The sequence below is a fragment of the Lissotriton vulgaris genome, chromosome 2_1 (genome assembly GCF_964263255.1).
Source record: "Lissotriton vulgaris chromosome 2_1, aLisVul1.2, whole genome shotgun sequence".
Taxonomy (NCBI): domain Eukaryota; kingdom Metazoa; phylum Chordata; class Amphibia; order Caudata; family Salamandridae; genus Lissotriton; species Lissotriton vulgaris.
In genome coordinates, this window is record NC_141687.1 from 2,106,464,699 (window position 1) to 2,106,487,768 (window position 23,070).

General features: G+C 43.7%; 1 protein-coding gene across 5 annotated transcripts in view; it reads right to left on the minus strand.

Annotated features, from left to right (window-relative positions):
- ZNF280D (zinc finger protein 280D) overlaps positions 1-23,070 on the minus strand; it is a 761,599-nt gene that overhangs the window by 92,740 nt on the left and 645,789 nt on the right. For 3 of the 5 annotated variants that reach the window (XM_086958356.1, XM_086958354.1, XM_086958355.1), the window contains one exon: positions 21,316-21,380. In XM_086958356.1, the coding sequence (XP_086814482.1) occupies positions 21,316-21,380 (65 nt within the window). Of the gene's footprint in view, positions 1-3,359; positions 3,445-21,315; positions 21,381-23,070 lie in introns of all 5 variants that reach the window. The other 2 variants (XM_086958358.1, XM_086958357.1) reach the window with 1 other exon arrangement.

The window sequence follows — 23,070 nt, forward strand, 5'->3', positions numbered from 1 at the left end:
CTAAAGAGGCTTAGAAACTGAAGCAGACAGATAGGTGGGGGGGACTGGACAGCACGTTGTGTCTGGCTCCCACGTCTTCTTTTGAGATCCGATGCCTGATCCACAAAAGGTTAGGTTTGGCCAAAGCTTCCAGGAGAACACTGAGGAGGGCTTCACTGAAATGGAGCAATGGTCTAGCTGAAACCACTGCTGGATGAAGCACCTCAGTGAAGATGTTGCTCTCCACCTAGACTGCTGGCAGCTGTAGGACAAGGACTTCAGCTGCCCTGGAGATCATGGTGGCGAAGGATGCACCCCCCTCTGACAAAGAACCCTCAGGGGAAAGCCTGCCAAAGTCTGGAGAAGTATCCTCCAACTCACTGGCATACATACAATATTTTAAACAGGAAAGTGGGAGATTTTGGGAAAGAAAATTGGGGGAAAGTATTTTCCCCAGCGACTACTATTGAAGAACAGACAATTTCAGGTGGTAGCTTCAAAATCGTGAGTCTCAGGCCTTATTCTGTTCTGCTGACATGTATGCACTGGAGTAACCCAGCTTCTTATAGAAGTTTTCTTCTGGCTCAGGGGCCTCCTCTAGCGGACCAAACCCTAACTCCCGCCTTCAGGAAGGAAGGGTCTATCTAGGGGGCAGTACCTCCATGAGTTAGCAAGACCCACCGGCAAACCAACAGTTGAGGCACTGCTCAGCTCCGTAAGTCATTAAGGTTCACCATAGAGAGTCGATGGCCCAAAGTGGGCATGCATAAAGTCTAACTCCTTCAACTGAGCAGAAGTTGCTATGACCCCAGGAAACTCTAGTAAGTGCAGAGGTGGAGTATAGAAGTGGGGGCTCGAAGCTCGAGGCAGAGAGGGGAAAGCCGAAAAGCATTTAGAATTCTTTTGGTGTTTCTTTGACTTTACCAGACTATGAAGAGGACGACTTGAAGCGAGAAGATTAACGTCTGCGGAAACTGTCCAGAGATTACATCGAAATGGAAAATTGCACGGAGCCTTCGCCGTGTTGCCAGGCGCTTCAGAGACTACTCGCGGATCGCCTTGGGGTGCATGAACTTTCACTCACACAGCACATGTCTTGGGGGTCATGGCCCGATCCCAGGCACAAGAGAGAAACTAAGTGAGGGTCATACACTGACCATTGTCTTTGGCAGTCCCCACGATGTTTAAAACCTGCAAGTTTTGGCGGGACATGTCCCTTAACACACTGGAAGACAGAGCTCAAAAGAGGATCAGCAAAATGGCAAAAAAGTGGTAAAAACAGTGGCCGAGGTGGATCCAGTCTAACGCCCGGGGAATATTCGAAGGTGAGGAGTCTATAGTTAGAAGTCTGTCTAGAAACATACATAAACATTACCAGGGAAGAAACAAAATAAACGATAACCAAACAATAATTGCAGAACTCTATACAGGTCACTGAAAATTGCATAACTTAAAAAGTTTGGTGATACACATTAACATGAAATATTACAATACTTAAACTGCTGCTGCCATGACCTACAGTGAGTGCGCAGCAGTACCCGGGTAGGAGATATCAGCTTAGATGACAGTTTCTATTGTATGCCAGCAATAAGCTCTCTTGGATGGGCAAAAAGAATGAGACCACAAATATAACTCATCTCAAGGTTGTTTGGCACTGGTTTCAAAATGCAGAACAATTTTAAACAGACAGTTGGTAAAAATGTTTTGTGAAAGAAACCTAAAGGTGTTACACACTCAATGGAAGCCTTTATAGAATGTATTCGAAAAATGACAGATTGGAGCTGTGCAAAGTGTCAGGTAAATACACTGATGCTGTGGGACCGTCTCTTGATCTAAGTTTTATTGAAACAACTGCAGAAATGCTGACAGTCAGTAGCATAATAGATTTTAAAACTATTTATTGACTAAATACACTGGCAGTGAAGCACTGCCAGTCCACTAAGTCTTGGCAATGCCCCTGGATCCTTTTCTGCATCCATTGTCCAAGAAAGCTCATGAAAGGTACATTCTGCTAACTACTGGTAGGAAACACATTGGTTCACTAAACATTTCAGAGAGTAGAAGGCATACTACACCTCAGAGCATGGAGGTACATAATCCAGGATTCCCACAAATGTTGGTCAGCTGATCAGTGGCTTAAGCCAGAGACATACAGATAGAGGCAATTAAAATTTGACTCATCAACAAGCAAAGGCAATTCAAATTCAATTGATCAAAAAGCAAAGGCACATAAAAGGAGAACACATCTCCTGGGGGAATACTAATTAATGTTCAATGACCGAGTACATCCAATGAGTACATTTATCACCCCTGCAGGAGAAGCAAAATGCTAAAACTTTGCATCCAAGTCTGCAGAGTCGCACTACAGATAATAATGGTCTTTTGATAAACTTGCTATAGATGTCCGGCCATAAATCTCCAATCCAAAGGTTCGGATCTAGGCCTTTCGTTGCTCTAGACTGACTATAGTGTGGTATCCATACGTTCTCCTATTTGAAGAAGTAGGCAGGAGACTCCCTGTAAACTGGGTCACCGATCCGGAACTTCTGGATATATGGCTTGCACAAAAGCTTACTCTTACATTTTGATATTGAGAAATAAAGAAAATCCAACGACAGACAAGTTATAAGTAAACTTACCTCTCCAACAAAGCTTCAATTTTATGAACAACCCTCCTGCTACCTCAGATACCTGGACGACCAAATGAGTTCTTATACTTATTTGAACCTTCATAACTGTGCTAATTGGCACTGCACTGAGTTTACTTAGTGGGCATTTCAGTTCAAAATCCCCACTAGTATGGGTAATGCACAAGAGAATTAAAGTGTGATTTTCAGGTAAAGTTCCTCTAATAAACATTGATTTTACCTGGAAACAATGTTGAATTTAGAATGGTATTCTTTTATTTCATATATTCATTTCACAATAATACACATCTTTCAAATATAATTTTTGCCACATGTTTGGGCTTAGATCAAAGAGCAATCATGCCCTGGCGGTTAAAACTGGATATTGAAAACGAATCGAACATTAATGTGAACTAAGAAAATATTTGACCAAAAGTGAATAGGAATGACTTAGATAATATTATGTTATCACACTTGCATGAACTGCAACAGAGACTCATGATATCAATGAAAAACAAATACAGTTACAGTGCACCACTGAATTGAATATAAATAGTCACTAAGGAATTTACGAAGACTGCTGCCTGCAGAACATGAATTATAGGTACCGTGTCATCTATTCCTATATACTTTTAAAAAAATTTCTTACTGAGGTTATTGAAGGAAAATACTTTGTAGACAACAGAGCTTACAGGACAGAGTACTTCACTAAAGTACTTGTAGTTCTGTACCAGGAGAAAACAAGTTATTTACCTGCAGTCCTAGTTCTCCATCATGGGTAGCTGCATTGAATTCATTAACACTGAGAACTCCTCCCTGGGTGAGATCCTGGAAACACCTATATCAAACAGAAACTACTGTTTAAAAAATAAGCACAATATTTCAAACTGCCTATCTAAAGACAGAATTTGTTGCCATTAAATGCAAATAGAAAGATAAATAAGTTTTTAACTGGACTGAAAATAAATATTTTTAACAGCAGAAAATGTTTATAGGTAGGGCAGGAGCCTAGGAGTCAGACATTGTAACATTAAAGCAGCAGGCTGCTGGTGTATTTCCAAATTGAGTGCAGTGACAGTAAATTTCGGCAGCAAGAAATAAGATTTCTATTACAATTTCAACATACCTGTTTGAGGTACAATAGAGGATAGTGGGTTGTTTATTAATCTAATGAAAATAGGAATTAGAAAGAACTAGAACTATAGGTAAGTCTTCCATTTTCATCCTGAATAATTTCCATTTATAAGGTTATCAAAATTTAAGATTAAATACTACAAAAACAGGTCTCCTCTGCTTCAGACATCCAAAATCTCAAACACTGATTGCATATCATCTAGACTAGAGTGTCCGGCACCTGACTGAAGCTCAACCCAACAAGACAGCATTCTAGTTATCTGCCAAGAACAATTAACAAGGTACGGTACAAATCAGTCAACTGGATTCACCCTGGACACAAACATCGCTCATAACAAACACACCGCAAAAAACAAAGCAAGTCAAACTATTTCTTCCCTACTACATGGCCTCCCAGACTCCACACTGGTACCCCTTTGGGGCATTATATATGTTGCAGCACTTCTTATCAAGGGCCTGGAAAATATGATCAATTCCATCCTGATAAATCTCTACTGGTTCCAGTCTCGGCCCGCACCATGTTCGAATCCAGCGGCATCATTTGCAAAGCTATCAAGACCAGTGCCCCTGCTGATCCTGGGGATAAGCTCACCATCTCTGGTTGATTTCGGGATACCCGCATTCCAAGACACCATAATACTGCAAACTAAGAAGTATAAAAAAAAACTAAACAAGACAGTAGCACCCAGGATCTGGAACAACGTTGCTGTATCCATCAGGATAGCCCCAATGCTGGACCCATTTAATAAAGAGTTGAAGAGACTCCTCTTCATAGGACACACCATCAATGCATTAGTGGTCCCCGACCCAGCTTCCTCTCTTCTTACTCATTAACATGTAGGCTTACCATTGACATTGTGCAGCGCTCTAATGCCTTTTGGAAAAGTTTGCACTACAGATAAACCATATACATAGAAACATTCAAACAAGCTCTGCATAAAGGACTGATCCTTTTGTTTTCCTCGAAACAGGGGCCACAATTAATCAACATTGCTCAAGGTATCCAAGACTGAATGGTTTCATTGCAGTTTCTCCAAATTATATGCTAATAATAACCTTTATGAAGAACACAGCAAACTTTAACGTTTGCTGTGTTCAGACTGTATGTGGAATTATTTCAGCAATTAACCCCATCTGGCACCAGTTCACATTGATCCACTAAGGAGTTATTACCCACTCAAAGGTGTGGCACCATAAACTTGCTATAGTTGCCGATGAACAAGTTACATTCCGTGGGGCACACTCATTCTGGCAGATGACTCACCTTTTCAATCCTCTAAGGTCCCAGACTGGATCGGGAAAACTTCTGGAGTAGCACCTGCACGGTGGGAGGTGGTACCAGAAGGACTCCATGGAGACTCCATTAAGCCTCCAGAAGAGGGGGCAGAGGTCTCACATGTAGGTGTCTCCTTGCATACGTTTTCCCAGTAAAGCCCATTTCTGGGTGGATTTTCCTTAGATCCTATCACCGCCTCAAACACCAGTTCGTCTTTGTGACCAAGAACTACCAGAAGTTTCACCTCAAGCCCCCCTCTCTGCCACGGGCATCTATTTGATCACACCTATTTTAGGAAATAACATCTAGAGTGATGGACAAAAAGGAGAGGGTGTAACCAAACTATTGGCCCTATCTAACCCGTGGAAGGGAAACATTGGTTGCATCTGCTGTCAGTGAGGAAAAGGACGAGGACTGCTTCATCTTCTAGTATCCATAACTTCTGCAATTACCTAGCCCTAAAGAGCCATTTGAAGGTGGGACAGGCTGTGATGGCTGTCTTTGTTGTTTAAAGGCTCATATAGCAGCCATGGAATTTCCAGTACTGTTGGTAGAACTGGGAAAGTAGCCCCAGAGGTGAGCCTCCAACTGATTATCCTTCAAGCACACCAGATCAGAATACGCCTTTACTCAGGAAAGATGGAACCAAAAGAGCGGGCTTTGGTGCCAGTTTGGATCAGGTATCTACAAGATTCTCAGTCAGAGCCTCATTAAATAGAAGTAAAGGCTCAGTAGCTAATGTAAAAATTGTCAGGCATGTTCTGCAAATCCAAACCTCTGCATTCTTGCAAATACCCACTGCAAGAAATGCACTCTCCTCAGCGTTCCAATTCAGTTTCAGATGAACTGGCTGTACCAAGTAGCATTCTGGATGTCGAGCTAAAGGTCAGTAACAGTGTAAGGGGGATAGTACATTGTCCGCATCCTCATTGTCATATTCATTGTGTGTAATATGTTAGAGGCCTAAAACGCATTGGAATCATAAGCTAAAACGGCTTTCAACCTCCAACAACAGGGAAGCTGAGACAAGAGAACAGTAGGGGAAACCAGCTTTACTGAAGTTGAGACAGGTGCTAAGCTGGGCACAACTGGTAGGGCCTGTGGCATAGAGTTCGTGGCAAGGCCTTGCGCCAGCTGAGGCAGAATGAAGTCATGTTATAAAACTAAACTTTAGAGCCGCAGCAAAGCCGAGATGCTGGGGATCTAGAACTTAAAAACAAAAAAAAAAACGATTTTACATACTAGATTATTTTATAAAATGAACACTGTTCCAATAGTCAATGAGACAACTATACGATATAGCAATCTTACTACAATAGGTTTGGCCCTCTGCTTCAGAGGATTCTTATTCTTCGTACACCTTGGACACTCAGTGCGCTGAAAGCATGCCTAGTGGTTACCAAACATCCGTGAATTGATGAGGCCCAGGGGTAAATGCGGATCAGCCCAAAAACTTTGGAATTTCTTATGAGCTAGCAGGAAAAGCCAGATACTGCCATTTCAAAGCCTACATTTATTGGGATGGACTCTCAAATGGTGTTACTGGAAAACTCCAAGAAGTAAGCACTATTTTTGTAGGTCCTCATCTTACTTGTTGTGGAGCACAGCTGCAGTGTACTCAAGCCATTAGCAAAATGTTATATCATTGAGGCTTCTTCCTTACAGATTGTACACTCAGTTCGAATTAAAGAAAATTGGATATCAGGTGAAGCAAAATGGATAGCTGGTTCCATAATGAGGCACTGACTACTGCTAGGTGTTTTGTGTCAGGTTTTAGCACTGCAAATTTATGGAATTCAGTTTGAGATCGGCTGCAGATCTCAAGTTTGCATCTCCCTTACGATATCAGATCTCGAGAAGTAGAGGTAAATTTATTGATTTCCACATAATGAGAAACACCCTTAGTTTAAGCTAAGTTACCACAATCATCAAATTTATGTCTTGTTGCATGCTTGTATCAGGATAGTAACCAATTAGACTGAACACTAACATTATTTATTAATATTTAACATACTGCAGTTCTCATAAGAAACTGTAAAATATTGAGTAACTACTGAGCAATGCAATGTCTTGAAGAAAGGAAATCTTATTTGCAACTCCCAGGTTGGACACATTTCTCATACCTGTACAAATGCAAGTAGGTGACCTTGAGAACAGCAAAACTCAAATGGCCAATGCAAAGAGATCCTGAAAGTATAGTAGCGCCCAGTCCCAAAATCTCTGCTTTACTTGCACTGAGACACTAGTAATTTGTAGATGACAGGCAAGCTCGATGATTAACATCACTGGTGACTATATGGAGGGCCAGTATATGCTGAGTATCATAGGCATACATCTGACAGACCAAGGGCCCCCTATGTTCTCTGCCAGCAGAATCACATGGGTGTTAAGAGTTCCAATAAGGTGACAGCCTGAGGTATGCGAGTTCTCAAGATATACATTTTGAAAATAAACGGACCAGGATGGACCCGGCGATTTGTCAAATTATTTTATCCATTTGTGGGCACACCATCACTTACAAACATGTTCCAAAAAGATAAGAAATGCAAATTGCCAGCATTCATCAACTGTTTATATTATTCAGAAAGCAGTGTCTTCGAAAAAGCCTGATTGAAAATCCAAAACCAGGGACTACCTCTCCATCTACTCCTGTAACTAACCTAGAGCAAATTACATTTTCAACAAATGATAAAGTAGATATCATTCTGTGGATAACAGGAGCACTTGGGTCTAAAGAACATGCAACGGTCATTGAGTTGAATGTTTACAAATAGTCTAACCACTGGCCATCGCTTGCGGTAGCATTCCAAAGCATCGTTTTTTTAATCCAGTGTGTCATTTGCAGCACAGTGACGAATATGCTACTTACCAGTATGCATCTGTTCTTGGCATGTAGGGCTGCTGACATTCATATCTGTGCATAGATCACCGCCTAGTGTTGGGTCCGGATGATTGCACATTGTTGTCCTGGAAGAGTCTTCGAAGTATCACGAGATAGGTGGCTCCTCCCCTGGACTACAGTGCGCATGGGCATCCTCTCCATCCTCAGATTGTTTTTCGCCATTGTGGCAGAGATGGAGAGTCATACAGTGAGTGATGTCCATGCTACATAGTATTTCTGACTGCTACAGCTGCTACAGGCGTCGGGGAGGAGGGTGGGCGATATGAATGTCAGCAGCCCTACATGCCAAGAACAGATGCATACTGGTAAGTAGCATATTCGGTTCGAGGCATGTGGGCTGCTGAATTCATATCTGTGCATATATTATATAGCAGTCCCTCTTGTTAGCGGCGGCTGCCCGTGCCAGCTGCAGCAGTCTGAAAAAGAGTTTTGAGAACAGCCTGTCCTACAGCTGCCTGCTGTCTTGAATGTACATCTACGCAGTAGTGTTTCGTAAATGTATGTGTAGTGGACCATGTGGCTGCTTTACATATCTCTTCTAAAGGAATATTCCCCAGGAAAGCCATGGATGCTCCTAACTTACGTGTGGAGTGTGCTCTTGGAGGAATGATTAGTGTGCGTTTAGCCTTTGCGTAGTAAATCTGTATACACTTAACGATCCATCTGGCTATTCCTGCTTTGGAAATGGGGTTGCCTTTGTGCTGTGGAGAAAAGGCAACAAACAGTTGTTTTGTTTTCCTGAAATCCTTTGTTCTGTCTATATAGTACATATGAGCTCTCTTGACGTGTAATGTGTGTAGAGATCTCTCTGCGACATTTTCCGGATTAGGTTAGAAAACAGGCAATTCTGCGAAATCACCTTAGGCATGAATGTAGGGTTGGTGCGTAGCACAACTCTATTTGCGTGGACCTGTATGAATGGCTCTTGAATGGTTAGTGCCTGGAGTTCACCAACTCTTCTTAGTGAGGTAATGGCTTCTAGGAAAGCAACTTTCCAGGTAAGAAATTGAATCTCACAAGAGTGTAGAGGTTCAAAAGGTGGTCCCATCAGTCTGGTGAGGACCACATTCAGGTTCCAGACTGGTGAAGGTGGGTGTCTGGGAGGGATCACTCGTTTGAGTCCCTCCAGAAAAGCTTTAATGGCAGGCACTCTGAATAGTGAGAGGTGCTGCCTGTTTTGAAGATAAGCTGCTAATGCGGATAATGTATACAAATGGAACTGTACGCCAGATTACATCTGTATAAGTGCAACAAATAACAGATAATGTTTTGAATAGATGCATCCAGTGGGTTAATGTCATTATTGTTACAATATATGACAAACCTCTTCCATTTAGCCGCATAACATGCTCTGGTTGTGGGTCTTCTTGCCTCCTTGATGATGTTCATACATTCTGGTGGCAAGTTGAGGTAGCCAAATTCTAGGACTTCAGGACCCAGATCGCCAGGTTGAGCTGTTGCGGATCTGGGTGCTGAATTTCGCCATGGCTCTTCGTTAAAAGTCTGGGTGTTAGCCGAAGTCTTTGATGCGGTACCACTGAAAGTTCTACTAGCGTGGTGTACCATGGCTGGCGCGCCCACGTTGGAGCGACCAGGATGAGAGTCATCGAGTGTTGCTTCATCTTGCGTGCCACCAGCGGTATTAGAGGGGCTGGGGGAAAAGCGTACGCAAACCTGCCTGACCAGTTCATCCATATCGCATTGCCCTGTGACTGTGGATGTGGGAACCTGGCGGCGAAGCTTTGGGATTTTGCGTTTTCCCTTGTGGCGAATAGGTCTATCTCTGGATGACCCGACTGCTGGAAGCACTGATGGATGTATCTCCCACTCGTGCATCTGGTGGCTGTGTCTGCTGAGCAGATCTGCCATCTGGTTGTCTTTGCCCGGGAGGTGTTCCGCCATGAGGAAGATGTTCCTCTGAATGGCCCACTTCCACATGCTCTGAGCCAGATGAAACAACTGTGGAGAGTGTGTTCCTCCCTGCTTCTGTATGTAGTACATGGCAGTCATGTTGTCCGTCCGGATCAACACGACCTTGTTGCACAAGTGTACTTTGAAAGCTTTCATTGCCATTAAGATGGACATCAATTCCAGAAGGTTGATGTGCATCTTCTTTTGTTGTGCTGTCCATAGTCCCTGCACTGTGTAGTGGAGTACATGAGCTCCTCATCCCTGGAGAGATGCGTCCGACGTCAGTATAATCGAGTGTGGAAAGAACCGTCTGATTCCTCGATGTCCTCTCGAAGCAAAGTTATCCGTACCGAACGAAACAATACCGACGCTGTTGAAAGCCTTTTGGCTTTGTAGAAAGTTTTCCTAACTTGAGCTAAGATAGTAACATCCGAACCCAATGGCGGAAAAAAACAATCTGAGGATGGAGAGGATGGCCATGCGCACTGTAGTCCAGGGGAGGAGCCACCTATCTCAAGATACTTCGAAGACTCTTCCAGGACAACAATGTGCAATCATCCGGACCTAACACTAGGCGGCGATCTATGCACAGATATGAATTCAGCAGCCCACATACCTCGAACACAAGGGACTCACATACACCTTGCCACTTAGGGAGTTACATAAAACACGCAGCAGATGAGCACTTGGGTCTAAATCTGCCTTTTTAAAAGCTGAGTCATCATTTGAATCTATAAAGTATCTAGCTACATTTCCTCTCTGCAGGGAATTGTTCCGTATCAGGCATATAATCTTCGCCAACAATGCAAAAATGTTATTGGCAAAGGAGACACATGTCTATATGCTCTTTCCAGTGGGTATTCTAGCCACAGATTCCTTGCCTTAGGAGGCCCCGCAGGTAAATCTTTCACCAGCAATGCTCTCCCATGCAGTGAGAGGACAAAGTGCAGCTCTATGTTGACTACATACCGCCCCCTGAAGTGACAGAGTGAGCTGCATACAAGTGTTAGCCTTGCATGCTGATATAGGTTTCTAGTTTGTCTCTTTCAATGCCATCAGACTCAGAGCATGAACAATTGATAGAACTGGTGTGCAGATTTTTAACTTGGGATCTTTTTCGATGTTAAAAAGACTACTCCACAGAACAGGGAAGTGGGAGGGCATTGACAAAAAAGCGGTTAGACAACGTCTCTTTCGGAAAGAGGGTTACCAAAGGCAAGTAACTTGTTCTTCTAATGGATATTTCTAACTGCAGATTCTTCACTTTACAAAAAGACACCAAAACAGGATCTGTAGAGAAGACTTGGACCAAAACGTTCTGTGGGACATAGAGGGCATAAAGACTTTCTCGCCAAACATGGCTGCTGTAGCAATAATGCTTGGTGAACATGTACACTGACGCCCACGTCGCAGCCTGGCAGACGTCAAGGACAGGCAGCCTATGCGCTACCACATTGATATCCGCCTTAGCCCTGGTGAAGTGGGCTCTTAGACCTTCTGGCAGTTGCTTCTTGGTCAGTATATAGAAGATCTTATTGCAAGTACTATCCACCTTGACATATCACAAAGGGACGACAAATAACCTTTCATAGTGCTTCGTAGGCCCAAAGAACAAGTGAATAGCCAAACATCCAGCATTTTGGCTTATATAGGGTCTGTGTTGAAGACCACATCGAGCCACACGTGTCCTAGCACCTGAAATAAATAGACTTCATAGAAAAGAAACTGGTGGCAAGGATGACATCCACTCCGGTTGACTGATAAATGCAGTTGACTGCTGCTGCTCAATCTCCATGCAAGGAGGTGTTGACAGAGCAGGTTTCGGTGAGGAAACCTGCCATGATGGGCAGGCAGATGCTTACGCCCAGATGTTCTGGGTACCACTCTTCTGTCCAAATCCAGAGTACTAGAAAGATTTGTGACCGGCTGTTTCGAATCGGTTTCATAACTGGGGAAATGAGAGTAACAACCAGTTCTAAGTTTCATTTGAACCAGAATGCATCTCCTATCAAGTATCTGTGCAGGAACTCCATTATGTAAAAGTTTTAACACTGCGCATTCTCAACAATGGTGGAAAGTTCTAGTAAACGTTCTCCTTACTGTCAAAAGATGCCCTGCACCACGTTGAGATTTAGGCACCATTTATGATCAGCCAGATGCTGTGTGCTATGCTCGTCCCTCTGGCTTTCAAGGTATCCGCCAGGTGGTTATCGATCAAGATATTGCAGACTCTCCAGCAAACTCCAGAGGTGGAGAGCCCCGGACACATCATTCCTCTCCATAATGCTTGTTGCTGTACCACAGAACAGTGATGGTGTCTTTGAAAACCTGCACCAGCCTCCCCTTTCTGAACAGAAGGAAGGCCTTCAACAGCAGACACATGGCCCACAACTACAACAGATGAATATGGAACTGGGTTGTCTCTGATCTCCAATTCCCCCAGAGGCCCACCAAAACTCAGAAGTGACGCAAACGTCAGATCTGGGTGAGGTAGGAAGAAGAGCCTGCCTCTGGTCCAACTGTGAACAAGTAGCACCACTGCAGATCTTTGGCAGTCATCTCAAAAACCTGGATAGAATCAGATGGTTCCCTTGTTGCTGGTCTCACTGGAACTAGATTACATTGCAGAGCACACATATGCCACCTAGAGTAGCAGAATAGGAGGATACAGGAGACTAAAAGGCAAAGAAGCCTCACAGCTGTTCTCAACAAGATCCAGGACCAAGGCTGAAATATCAAGATCATAGCCTGAATGTACTGGACTCACTGCAAATGGAGAAAGGCACTTGCCTATACCGAATCTAGAACAGCTCCAATGAAACAAAACCTATGAAGTAGTCTGGAGTGGGTTCAGCTCATGGATCGTAAACCCCAATGAAGTCAGGAGGCTCGGCATCATCTGCAGGTAGTCTACGACTGGTTGTGGAGAGCCAGCCTTTGACAGCCAGTAATCAAGGTATGGGAAAACTGGTATCCTAGAACTTCAAATATCGCCAGCCACCACCACCACTTCTTTTGTGAACACCTAAGGGGCACTGGTAAGATTGAAAGTGAGCCTGGCAAACTGAAAATGCTCCTGGCTTACCTTGAACCACAGGTAACAACTGTGGGACTCCAGGAAGGGTGTATGAAAATATGCGTCCTACTGGTTCAAGGACACCTTCCAGTCACTTGCATCCAAAAAAGACAGGGTCTGGCCCAGCATGAGAATTGTACATTTGTCCTTCTGCAGGAAGGCATTGAGAGGATGAAGGTCGAAGATGGGCTGAAGCTACCATCCTCCTGCGGCACGAGAGGAAATTAAGAGAGTAGCAGCCCACCCCATTTCAGAGTCTGGAACTCTGTGTATGGCTCCATTGGAAAGTAAAATTCACAAATATTGCAACCGATTGCCAGGTATTCACCTGAGATTTGCACTGATGTGGAGGAGGGTGAGGTGTGGTTTAAGGGTGGTTGGAGAGCAGAAAGAAAGGTTAGGGCACAGTCATGCCAACCCATCTGTCGCATTGATGATATCACCCTTGAAGTAAATGCCGGATACTGCATTCCTCAGTGTGTTTGTTTGCTACTAGAAAGGTAAAGCAGCTTGGTAGTTGTTGCCACAGGTGGAAGGCAACTGGGAGGGCCTATGCCCAGGTCGGCATGCACCTCACCTACCAGATTCAAGTCCCTAGCCTCGTAAGGACTGGGATGATTGTAGCAGTGGCTGGGGGGACTGGCACTGCCTATATACCAGGCTCCTAGAATAACCCCTGCATTTAATAAACTGGTGAAGAGAAGGTTTGTCAGTGATCAAAAGACCCAGAAGCATGCCCTGGCACTACATTCTTTGAAATGTTCCAGGGCAGGATCCGCCTTTTCTGAACAGGAGTGAGCCATTGACAAGCATATCCATGAGAGAAGCTTTTAAGTCTCCAATGAATCCTGGAGAGCACATCCATGCATAGTGAAGGAGCCCTTACTAACATTGTGCAAGTCTATGGATCGTTGTTTGTTTCTTACACCGAAAACACACAGTTGATTGTGTCAATCTACCCTGACTCTAGCTCAGGCCATCTATCTCGGACTCCTTGTCTTCAGGAAGTAGCCTGAAGACAAGGATGGCTGGTTACTAATGATAACTAAATGAAGATAAAATATAAGTCATGTTGCTGGATAACAATCTCAGGAACTTTGCTCTGTTGCCCCTCCCAGACTGTCTGAGCAAACTGCCACTTCCAAAAACTCTATGAAGAGCCTTGGGATTTGTCGTGATTCTTGTCTTACCACGGACCAACAAGCGAAAAAACTTGCTGCCAGCTGTATGGCATTCTGTGACTATTTTGGAAGGGCTTTAACCTACTGACTCCCACAGCCAGAGGAGTGATCATTTAGGGCCTTATGCTTAACAGACTTAACTAAGGGAATGCCCTGTTTTTGGGCTCACCCCTCTAAATCGTAGGGAGACAGCAGATTGTGCAAAATGCTACCGACATCACCAGACAAACTCTCAGAAACACCAATTGGCCACTAAGGCTTAACCGCTTCCGTGCGGTGCAGATTCTTCCCCGGTGCTGGACATTCCAGAACAGGGTGCGGTCGTGACGGAACCATTCCGTCATCAGCACAGCTCAACCGTGACTGATGACGGAATGGTTCAGTCACCAGCATCGAAGTGGTTAAAGAGATCTGCACTGCCTTCCAGTGGAATTCTGAGTGCAGTTTTAGACTCTGCATTACGAACAGGGCAATTCATAGAGAGGGCACTCCCTTGTTAAGATCATTAGTATCTCCTTATCTCCCTGGAGTAGCCATCAGATCCTCATCAGCCCATCTACTGAAGGGTCCCAGAATTCACAGAACCTGCTGGGGTGGCCGATCCACTTCCTTTCTGGCCCCCAGAACTTGGAACACTCTACCACTGGAACTGCGTCTACTGAGGGTGAACTTCTGTTCCGCAAGGCCTTAAAGACAGCTTTTCTACAACTGATCGTGCTCATCAGTTTCATCTCACTCCCTTTTAGAGTCTGGCAGCGCTGGAAGACCTTCCGGTAGCCATGCGCTATATAAGACCTCAAGAATTGGATAGAAGCAGCAACACACTGGCACCAACCGCTCTACCCAGACAATCAGCAGTATCAAGGCCAGCACAAATCATATTTGGCCACATTTTGAGCAACCTGAATGGGTTGAGCCAGTGAGCCTCTAAAATCTTCTAAAAATGGTAGCAATATCTCACTGGCCATGTTCCAGAACACAGGCATATATTGGCCCAATAGACAGACTGCATTGACGGACTCAATGCCTGGCTAGCTGAAGAGAAAATATGTTTGTCGATAGTCTTAATCCTCTCAACTCTATACCTGGGGGTTTTGTGCCAAGAAAACTGGGTTACCTTGCTGGTTGAATCCTGAAAAACCAGGCTCTCAGGAGTAGGTTGTTCAGTGAGAAAATCAGTGTAGCTAGTAGCCGGTCTGTGATGTCTGATTGAAAGGGAACAAGCTTTCATGTGCGAATGGCCCAGATTTAAAAATTTCAATAAGAAAGTTTGCCTTAATTTTAATAGAGGACAGCTGCAGATCCAAGTCCTCAGTGTTTCATTGTATTACCACTGAATTGAGGATCCCTCTTCCTTTGGATGTCCGAATGGCAAGGATTATCTGTTTCGGGGAAGCATCAAGCCTACAAGTCCATGTATACATTGTCATCATGATAATTAGGGCTTAAATCATCCTCATCATCAACTTTGGGTGGGAGCAAGCTTTGATCAGAATCTATGCCAAGAAGATAAGGAAGCCTCTGATGGAACCTCAGCCTTAGCAGTGGTAAAGGATAAGCATCAGGCTGCATGGTGACCAATCGTACTTCAGTAACTTTGCAAAGTGACATTTGTCGGGTAGGGCTGAAAGTTAGTTTGGTGTCAGGCATCGGAACCAGCAACAGATTCTCCTCTGGTGATTTTGACTCCAGAACAGACGAGGGAGGGACCAGAGCAGATTGTAGAGCCGGGTGAAAGTTTGTACCCGAGCAGGTATGGAGCCTGTAATCAGTCCAAGGGGATCAGACAGAACACCAATTGATTTGCTGGTGATAACCTGACTGAGGGCCCCTGTAGTACCCTGGGACCCAAAGGAACACTGGAGGAAGCCAGTAGAGTGCTAAATATCTGCAGCACAGTTTCGTTAAAGACTTTCATTTGCTGCTGCGCCGCAGATGGCCTGAGAAATATGGCGAGCATCACGACAAACTGTGAAATCTGATCTGCAACTTGGCATCTTGAAGGAGACCGATTGACACCATGATAACTTTGCGCATTCTCTTGGGATTATGTCCTGCTTGACTCACTTGTGCTTTTGTTTGGACTTCGAATTTGACTTAGCGACTGACTCACCCCAAAGTTAACCTCTCTCTGGAGCAAATCTATGCCTTCAAATTGGAGCAGGACTTACACAAGGCCCATGACTTCATCTTGGGTTCTGTGACGGGCAGCTTTGCTTTTTGGACCCGGACTGCCTTCGGTCATACCTGTTGCATAAGTTAAGGGATGTGTCATAAGCTCGAGGACCAGAGACCTGCCTCATGCGGGTTTGTGACTGACATCAGTTTTCTGCACTCACTGCATGATAGGAAACCTGTAATCTTAAGAGGGAATATTCTTTCCTAGCACAGTGGAGTTTTCGGTTTAAGGATTACTTGTAATGGAGATGAAGAACAGGTTACTTATGTTCAGTAACGCCTTAACTTATAGAGACTATCTAGTTCCAGATTCTTTACCTCACAATATTTTCCCAGGTGTCAGACTGGATCCGGAACCTTGTGGTGAGCAGTACCCCTGCGTGCTGGTAGGTGGCATCGTTCAGCTTCACGTGGCATCATCTACACTGAAAGTGATGTGTGTGGTGCCCTTATAGGAGCAACCCCAGTGTACAGGCTTGTGTTTCTTTTCCTGAATTCACACTTCAGAAGCTTGGAGCCATGAGAAACACTGCCCACTGGTGTGCCAAGCTAGGGCCCTTAGAAGGGGTGAACCCTTTACACTATTCACAAAGCGGGAAGATCGGTAGGGAATCTACAGCTAGATTGAGTCTCTAACAGATAAGGTATTACCGAAGGCAAGTAACTAGTTCATCTGATAGAGACTTCTAGACGCAAATACCTTACCTTAAAATAGACGCCCAAGCAATACCTCCCCAAAGGTGATTCTGTGGGCCAATTTCATACGAGGAAGTTGGGCTGCAAAGCGGATTAGACAAAAATGTCCTGTAGGACCGAACGGGCACAGTGATCGTCACGCAGGACCTGACTGCTTAGGCAGTAGTGCTTCCTAAATGTGTCAAGGAAACCCACTTTGCAGTCTGATACATATCCAGGATAGGAACTCAGCGAGCTAAGACAGTGGTTGCTGCCTTGCACCACCAAATCCCAGATCGTATGGGAGTATCGGCCCACGTGGCCACAGTATTCAGTGACCACAGTGTCAGGTTGAGTGAAGATAACATCCTCATCTAGAATGTATTCAGCCTTTTAGATTCCCTATCAGGTGGCATAGTATGGAACGTACTGGAGTTTATTTTGGAGTTGGGAGCCTTGACCATGAGGGGGTGCCTAGCACCATAGCCACAGAATTCAGCTTATTTAGCGATGCCTAGGTGATATACTTGTGTGGATATTCGCAGTCTTTAGCAACCTCAGCAAAATGTTCTTTTGGATGATGGAAGCTCTGGGCAACCATCACAGCCATGTCCCACATCCAGAAAATAAGGATAAAGCATGTATCAATCACAAAGCCAGACTTCCAGCAGAGAGCCTTCTTGCTGAGGGTTCAAGTTTTTTAGTCTCTGTCTTGAGTTGGATGGCAAGGATTCCGGAATCATTTGCCACATGAAGTGACCTGCAGCACTAGGCTCTCTGGAGATGGATTTGAGAAGGATGAGAAGGGTATGGAGATGGGGCTGGCCTACATCTCCTAGCCACAGCCATGCTGCCAGCAAGCATTGAAGAGTGCTTGTTCCACAAGTCTTTAATAGTTTTCATGAAGGCTTAAAGGGTAGAGAGTTTCAGAAGATGTAGCAGGCTGAAGAACATCTGTTAGAATGCTGCAGAAGCCTCTACTGAGGACAAAAGCAGCTCCAGGACTTCCACTGGCTTTCTCACCATTGTTCACATAGAAGTCATTTCAGTGCAGACAAGACCAGGGGGAGGGTCTATTTCTATTTTGGGTGACTTATCCAATCCATTGGCATTTTGCAATACGAAGTAAACAAATATGTCTATAGCATAGAAAGGTAAGAGATGTACCCCACCATCAAAATAATCTGTCTCTACGTGGTCATCTACCTATGAAAATGGTGTTTGAATTAGTGCCAACAAGGTCATTCAATATTTGTAAGGAAGCCTGTCCAAAATCTCACACCAAATGGAAATATTTCTTCTCAATACTACTTTGATTCCTGAAGTGACGTTTAATAGGAGGAAAAGGTATTTCTAACATCGGAGGAGGAAGTAGAATCAGTGGCAACGGAATCTGTACTGAGCCAGCTATTTATAGGCTATATGAGGAACACTTGGCACCATGGACGTCACATAGGTATTAGCCCTAGTGGACCCCATTTGGACCAATGGGGCTCGAAGGCAGACAAAGCACAAAACCTAACAGGAACATGTGCTACACTGCATGTAAGAAGGCAGTAGAATCTATTCCCGAACAGTGAACTCCACTTAAGCCATCACTGGTGGATACAGTTTTGGCGATAGAGGAGCTTGGGACAGTGGAGCCATATGCGATGCTGGGGGAGCTACATGGTTGCCTTTTGAAGGATAAATTATGGCCAACTAGTTCAAGCTCTGATAAATATGACCTCAAAGGAGCTGATGACTTACCCCTTGATCTAGGTGAGGAAAAACAACAATGAAATCATTTGTTACTCAAGATCAACATCAGTAGCTGCGAGAAAAAGGAACTGACATCAGTTAGCTGTGGGTTTTACATGACATTAAAAGGATGCCATTTTCAACACCAATGCCCCTCCCTATCAACACAGAGGGTTAAAAACAAAAAATGAGATCCATTCTGATGCCTTAAGGGACATTCACAGGCAAAGAAATATGCAGGTAGAAGTATCCATCAGAAACATTAATCATCAAATATAAGAAAAAACTCCTCGGAATTAAGTTTCTATTTTGAACGAAGTCAGCCTGCTCGGTCTAGTCACCCTAATTGTGTCCAAACCACTTCTTCCTTATTGGTTACGTGGTGCACCGTTGTTGTATTGTATGTCAAAAAACTCAAACTCATTCTCTCCACCAAGGGGATAAAGGTCTTCAGTATTAATCTTTGCACAATGGTGCAACTGTTCTACACTCCAAAAATCAAATGGCAAACAGTTATTTATCCATGGAGAACATTGTTCCCCACCATGGAGGCAATTCTAGCCTTAAATAATTCCTCTAAGGGCGAAAAGGTCCTGGTTTCCTATTTTTTTCTTAAAACATTACACTCTTGTGATGGTGGACAATTTAGACCCAAAGTCAAAGTATGAACAGAGATAATGATATGGCATAGTCATGAAAATCTCATTCATCACATTTTTCAAAACCACTAGCCCCCTTAAGGTCAGTAGGCAATTTGTCACCTTCTCTCACAAAATTAATACTCCAATCATACATGCCCAATTGCCTTTGGTTCAGGATAAACTAATCGGCTCTATGCGTAAGTCTTGGAACGTTTACAACCAGTCTACTTCTGGGTACTTAATACTCTGATCTAGGTGCCTGTGTAAATATTCACAGCATTATACTGTGAAGATGCAGAACTGTTATATTTACAAATGTCACCCGGCAGGCCCACCTACGTTGCAGCGAGATCTTTTTAAGATGTGCATTGCTCTGAAGTCAGAGGCCTGCCAGAGCCATCAATTTTCGTTTCTGACTGTGTTGGAAACTTTAGAGGCACTATTATGACAAATTCCATCTTCCCATTTTGCCTCACTGTGCTAAGGAAAATAAACTAAACCAAACAAGTTGCCGCGATAAGCCTCCAACTGTGAGTATATACCGAGCATCCGGATACAAGTTCACTTACTGTACGAGTACTAGGCTAAAATACTTTTACAGCCTAGGTGGATGTATCATTGACTCACCAATCTTGTTTGTACTAGTCATGGGTTAAGTAGCACTGATACACAAGTTGCTATAACCGGCTACGGCAGCAGGTTAATATGCTAGCCGGCACCCCTAGAAAGCCCCAAGTTAGAGAATTTAAGTTATAGGTACAACTTGACCCACGACTAGTACAATCAAGATTGGTGAGTCAATGATCCATCCACCTAGGCTGTAAAAATATTTTAGCCTGCACAACCTTAGGTCCTGAAGAAAGCCCCCTGACCCGGCTGGGCACATAAATGGGGCTGAAACATGTTGACCACTCACATGGACGAATAAGTGCGTTAGATTGGTAACTTGTCTTTTTACGCACCACACTGATTTTACTTTCCTACATTCCAAACTGAATAAAGTTTTTACATTTGGCAATGAAGACAATTTAAACTCACTTCTCTTGAGCACCATTTATCACTGATAACTACTGCTATATCCAGTGGGTCTACCTCCAGGTGGAGGATAGCTTACCAAAAATAAAAAACAATGATGATGCTGTCACGTTTATAATTAGGCGGACAATCAAGATATACAGCCCGACTACCTACATATGTGAATAAGGTTTTTTTTAAGACGGCCAGAATACCGGACCCTGGTAACACAGGTACAAGTGATCCATTCTCCATTGATAATGGATTACTGTAAGGAAGCTGAATGGATTGCAGCATCTTCTTCCTCCCCCTTTTGATCTGAAGTATAACGTTCACCATGATGCATGTACCATAGGCTCAACCCTGTCCTGAAGACATTCATACAACAGAGAAAGGAAAAAAACAAAACAAAAAACATTCCGTCTCAGAAGACAAGCAACGGGAGCAAGAGGAAAAGAAATACTCTGATTAAGAAGGAAGATTTTGAAAAAAAGGGGACGGTCTCAGGACCGTGTTTAGGCTTTTTGCTCCAGAACAGACAAACTAACTTATGAACCTATCGTCACTGCACGGAAACCAAGAATGCAATAGCAGCCTGTTCTCAGAAATTGGTAAATATTTCCTTAAAAAGACATCCCGCCATTTATTTACATTTTCTGCATGTTTCCTTCTATGAAGTAGAAAATGAAAACTTTAATCAACCCAGCTAAAAAGTTATACTTTTTAACAAGTATTGCAGTTACAAACAAAACAGGGCAATTGTCTTTAGATAAGCTGTAAGACTTTTCTGTAATCCATGGTATCCAATAGGCGTTTTCGGGATCTTGCCCACAGGTAGGGAATATTTGTTAATAGTTATTAATGAAGATCCTGTGACAGAGAAGTTGATTGTTCGAGTTTATACTCCTTTTCTTTTCACAACTTATTATAGCTCAAAATGTAATATTTCACTTAATAATGAAGCAATAACGTCATAACAACCTTTCATGTGATGAATTGTCTGAATCCGCAATGTCTTCATTTAACTCAACATGCCTGGAGAACTCCTGAAATTAGTTAAAAGAAAATGGTGTCAATGTCATTGAAAACAATCTAAATACATCACTTAAGAGTGATTTGTAAATACCAAATTTATCAATTATTTGGGACGTAAATGTTCTACTAAAACAATGAATCCGGTTTACTTTTTGGTATAGTGCACATAGGTACATGTCTTGAATGTTTAAATAAAAGGTTTTGCATGAAGGCTAACAATTACATAAATATATGATATTGTCATACTCTAACATACTGCACTGAAGGACCCAGTGGTGTTTTGGCAAACCTTTTAAACATACCAACCCTAATTCTTTAGGATCTGGGCGAGAAGCTGAAATATTCACTTCACCAATATATATAAGGTTTAAGTATTGAATGGGAAATATACAAGTTACTCACCTTTTATAACGCTCTTTCTGGTGGATAGTCTATCTAACAGCATATTTCTCACCTTTAGGCTATCCTCAGGTGCCAGACTGGACCTGGAAGATTTAACAGAACTTATCCTCTGCCCCGGTAGGTAGAGCCGCCCAGCTCTGCATGAACTTCATGTCATCCCAGAAGTGATGAACAGAACTACTTATATGTGCCACTCCTGCGCCGAGAGATCAGTGCCTTTCTTGACTATGTCTGCACCCTGGGACGCAGAGCCCAACAATATAGCCTTATAGCCCGCCGTAGAGGGCTATACCGGCTATTAAAGGCCCTCTCCAGCGTTAAAGGCCCCGAGCCGAAGGCGAGGGCCTTTAACAAGGGAGAGGGACTTTAATAGCGGTATAGCCCATCTACGAAGGGCTATAAGGCTATTAGAACATTCTGTCACTAGAGGACAGAATGTTCTAACAAAATAAACAAAGCCTTTTGGGAGCGTGAGGGGATTGGAATCCCCTCAGGCTCCCTGAACCCTTTGTTCACAGCCAGAGCTGTGAACAAAGAAACATTGGAATGTTGGAGCTCCAGGCTTATACCAGCCATTATAAGCCCAGAGCACTCCATTGTTTTCAATGGAGCTCCCAACATTCCAATGTTCTAATAATCAGTAATACTAGTGTGCAGATTCTTTGATTGGTCTACAGAACAAGGAGGCAAGAGGGCAGTGAGGAATCTACAGTTAGAAAGAGTATCCACCTGAAATAGCCTTACCGAAACTTGTTATTCTGATAGATACTTCTAACCCCGAATTACTCATCTTTAGAATAAGTACCAAAGCAGTACCTCCCAAGGAGGTGGATCTGTGTAATGGGTGAGATCACAAGTCTCTAGAACTGAAAGAGTGAAATGTCCTTTACGAATGACATGACTGTCAAGGCAATAGTGCGTCCGTATGTGCACAGACTACCACGACGCCGTCTACCAGATGTAAAAGACATGCACTCTGCTTGCCAGCACAGTGGTAGCAGCTTTGGCCCTGGGGGAATGAGCCCTTAACTCCGCCATAGGCTGATTCTTGGCCATGGAGTAATACCTCTTGATGCAGAGGACTATACACTGTGACAAAGTTATTTTTTGCACTGCACTGCCTTTCTTTGCCAAAGATTCCCCCCACAAAGAACAGAGCACACAGCAAGTCCTTGATGGGCCAGGGGATGAAACAAATAAACCATCTAACAGCTTGCACTGTAACGGTTCAGCACTGCAGGTGCCACGCCAGGCTAAACAGATTTTGAGAAGAGGCAGTGTGTCATTGGGCATATCCCT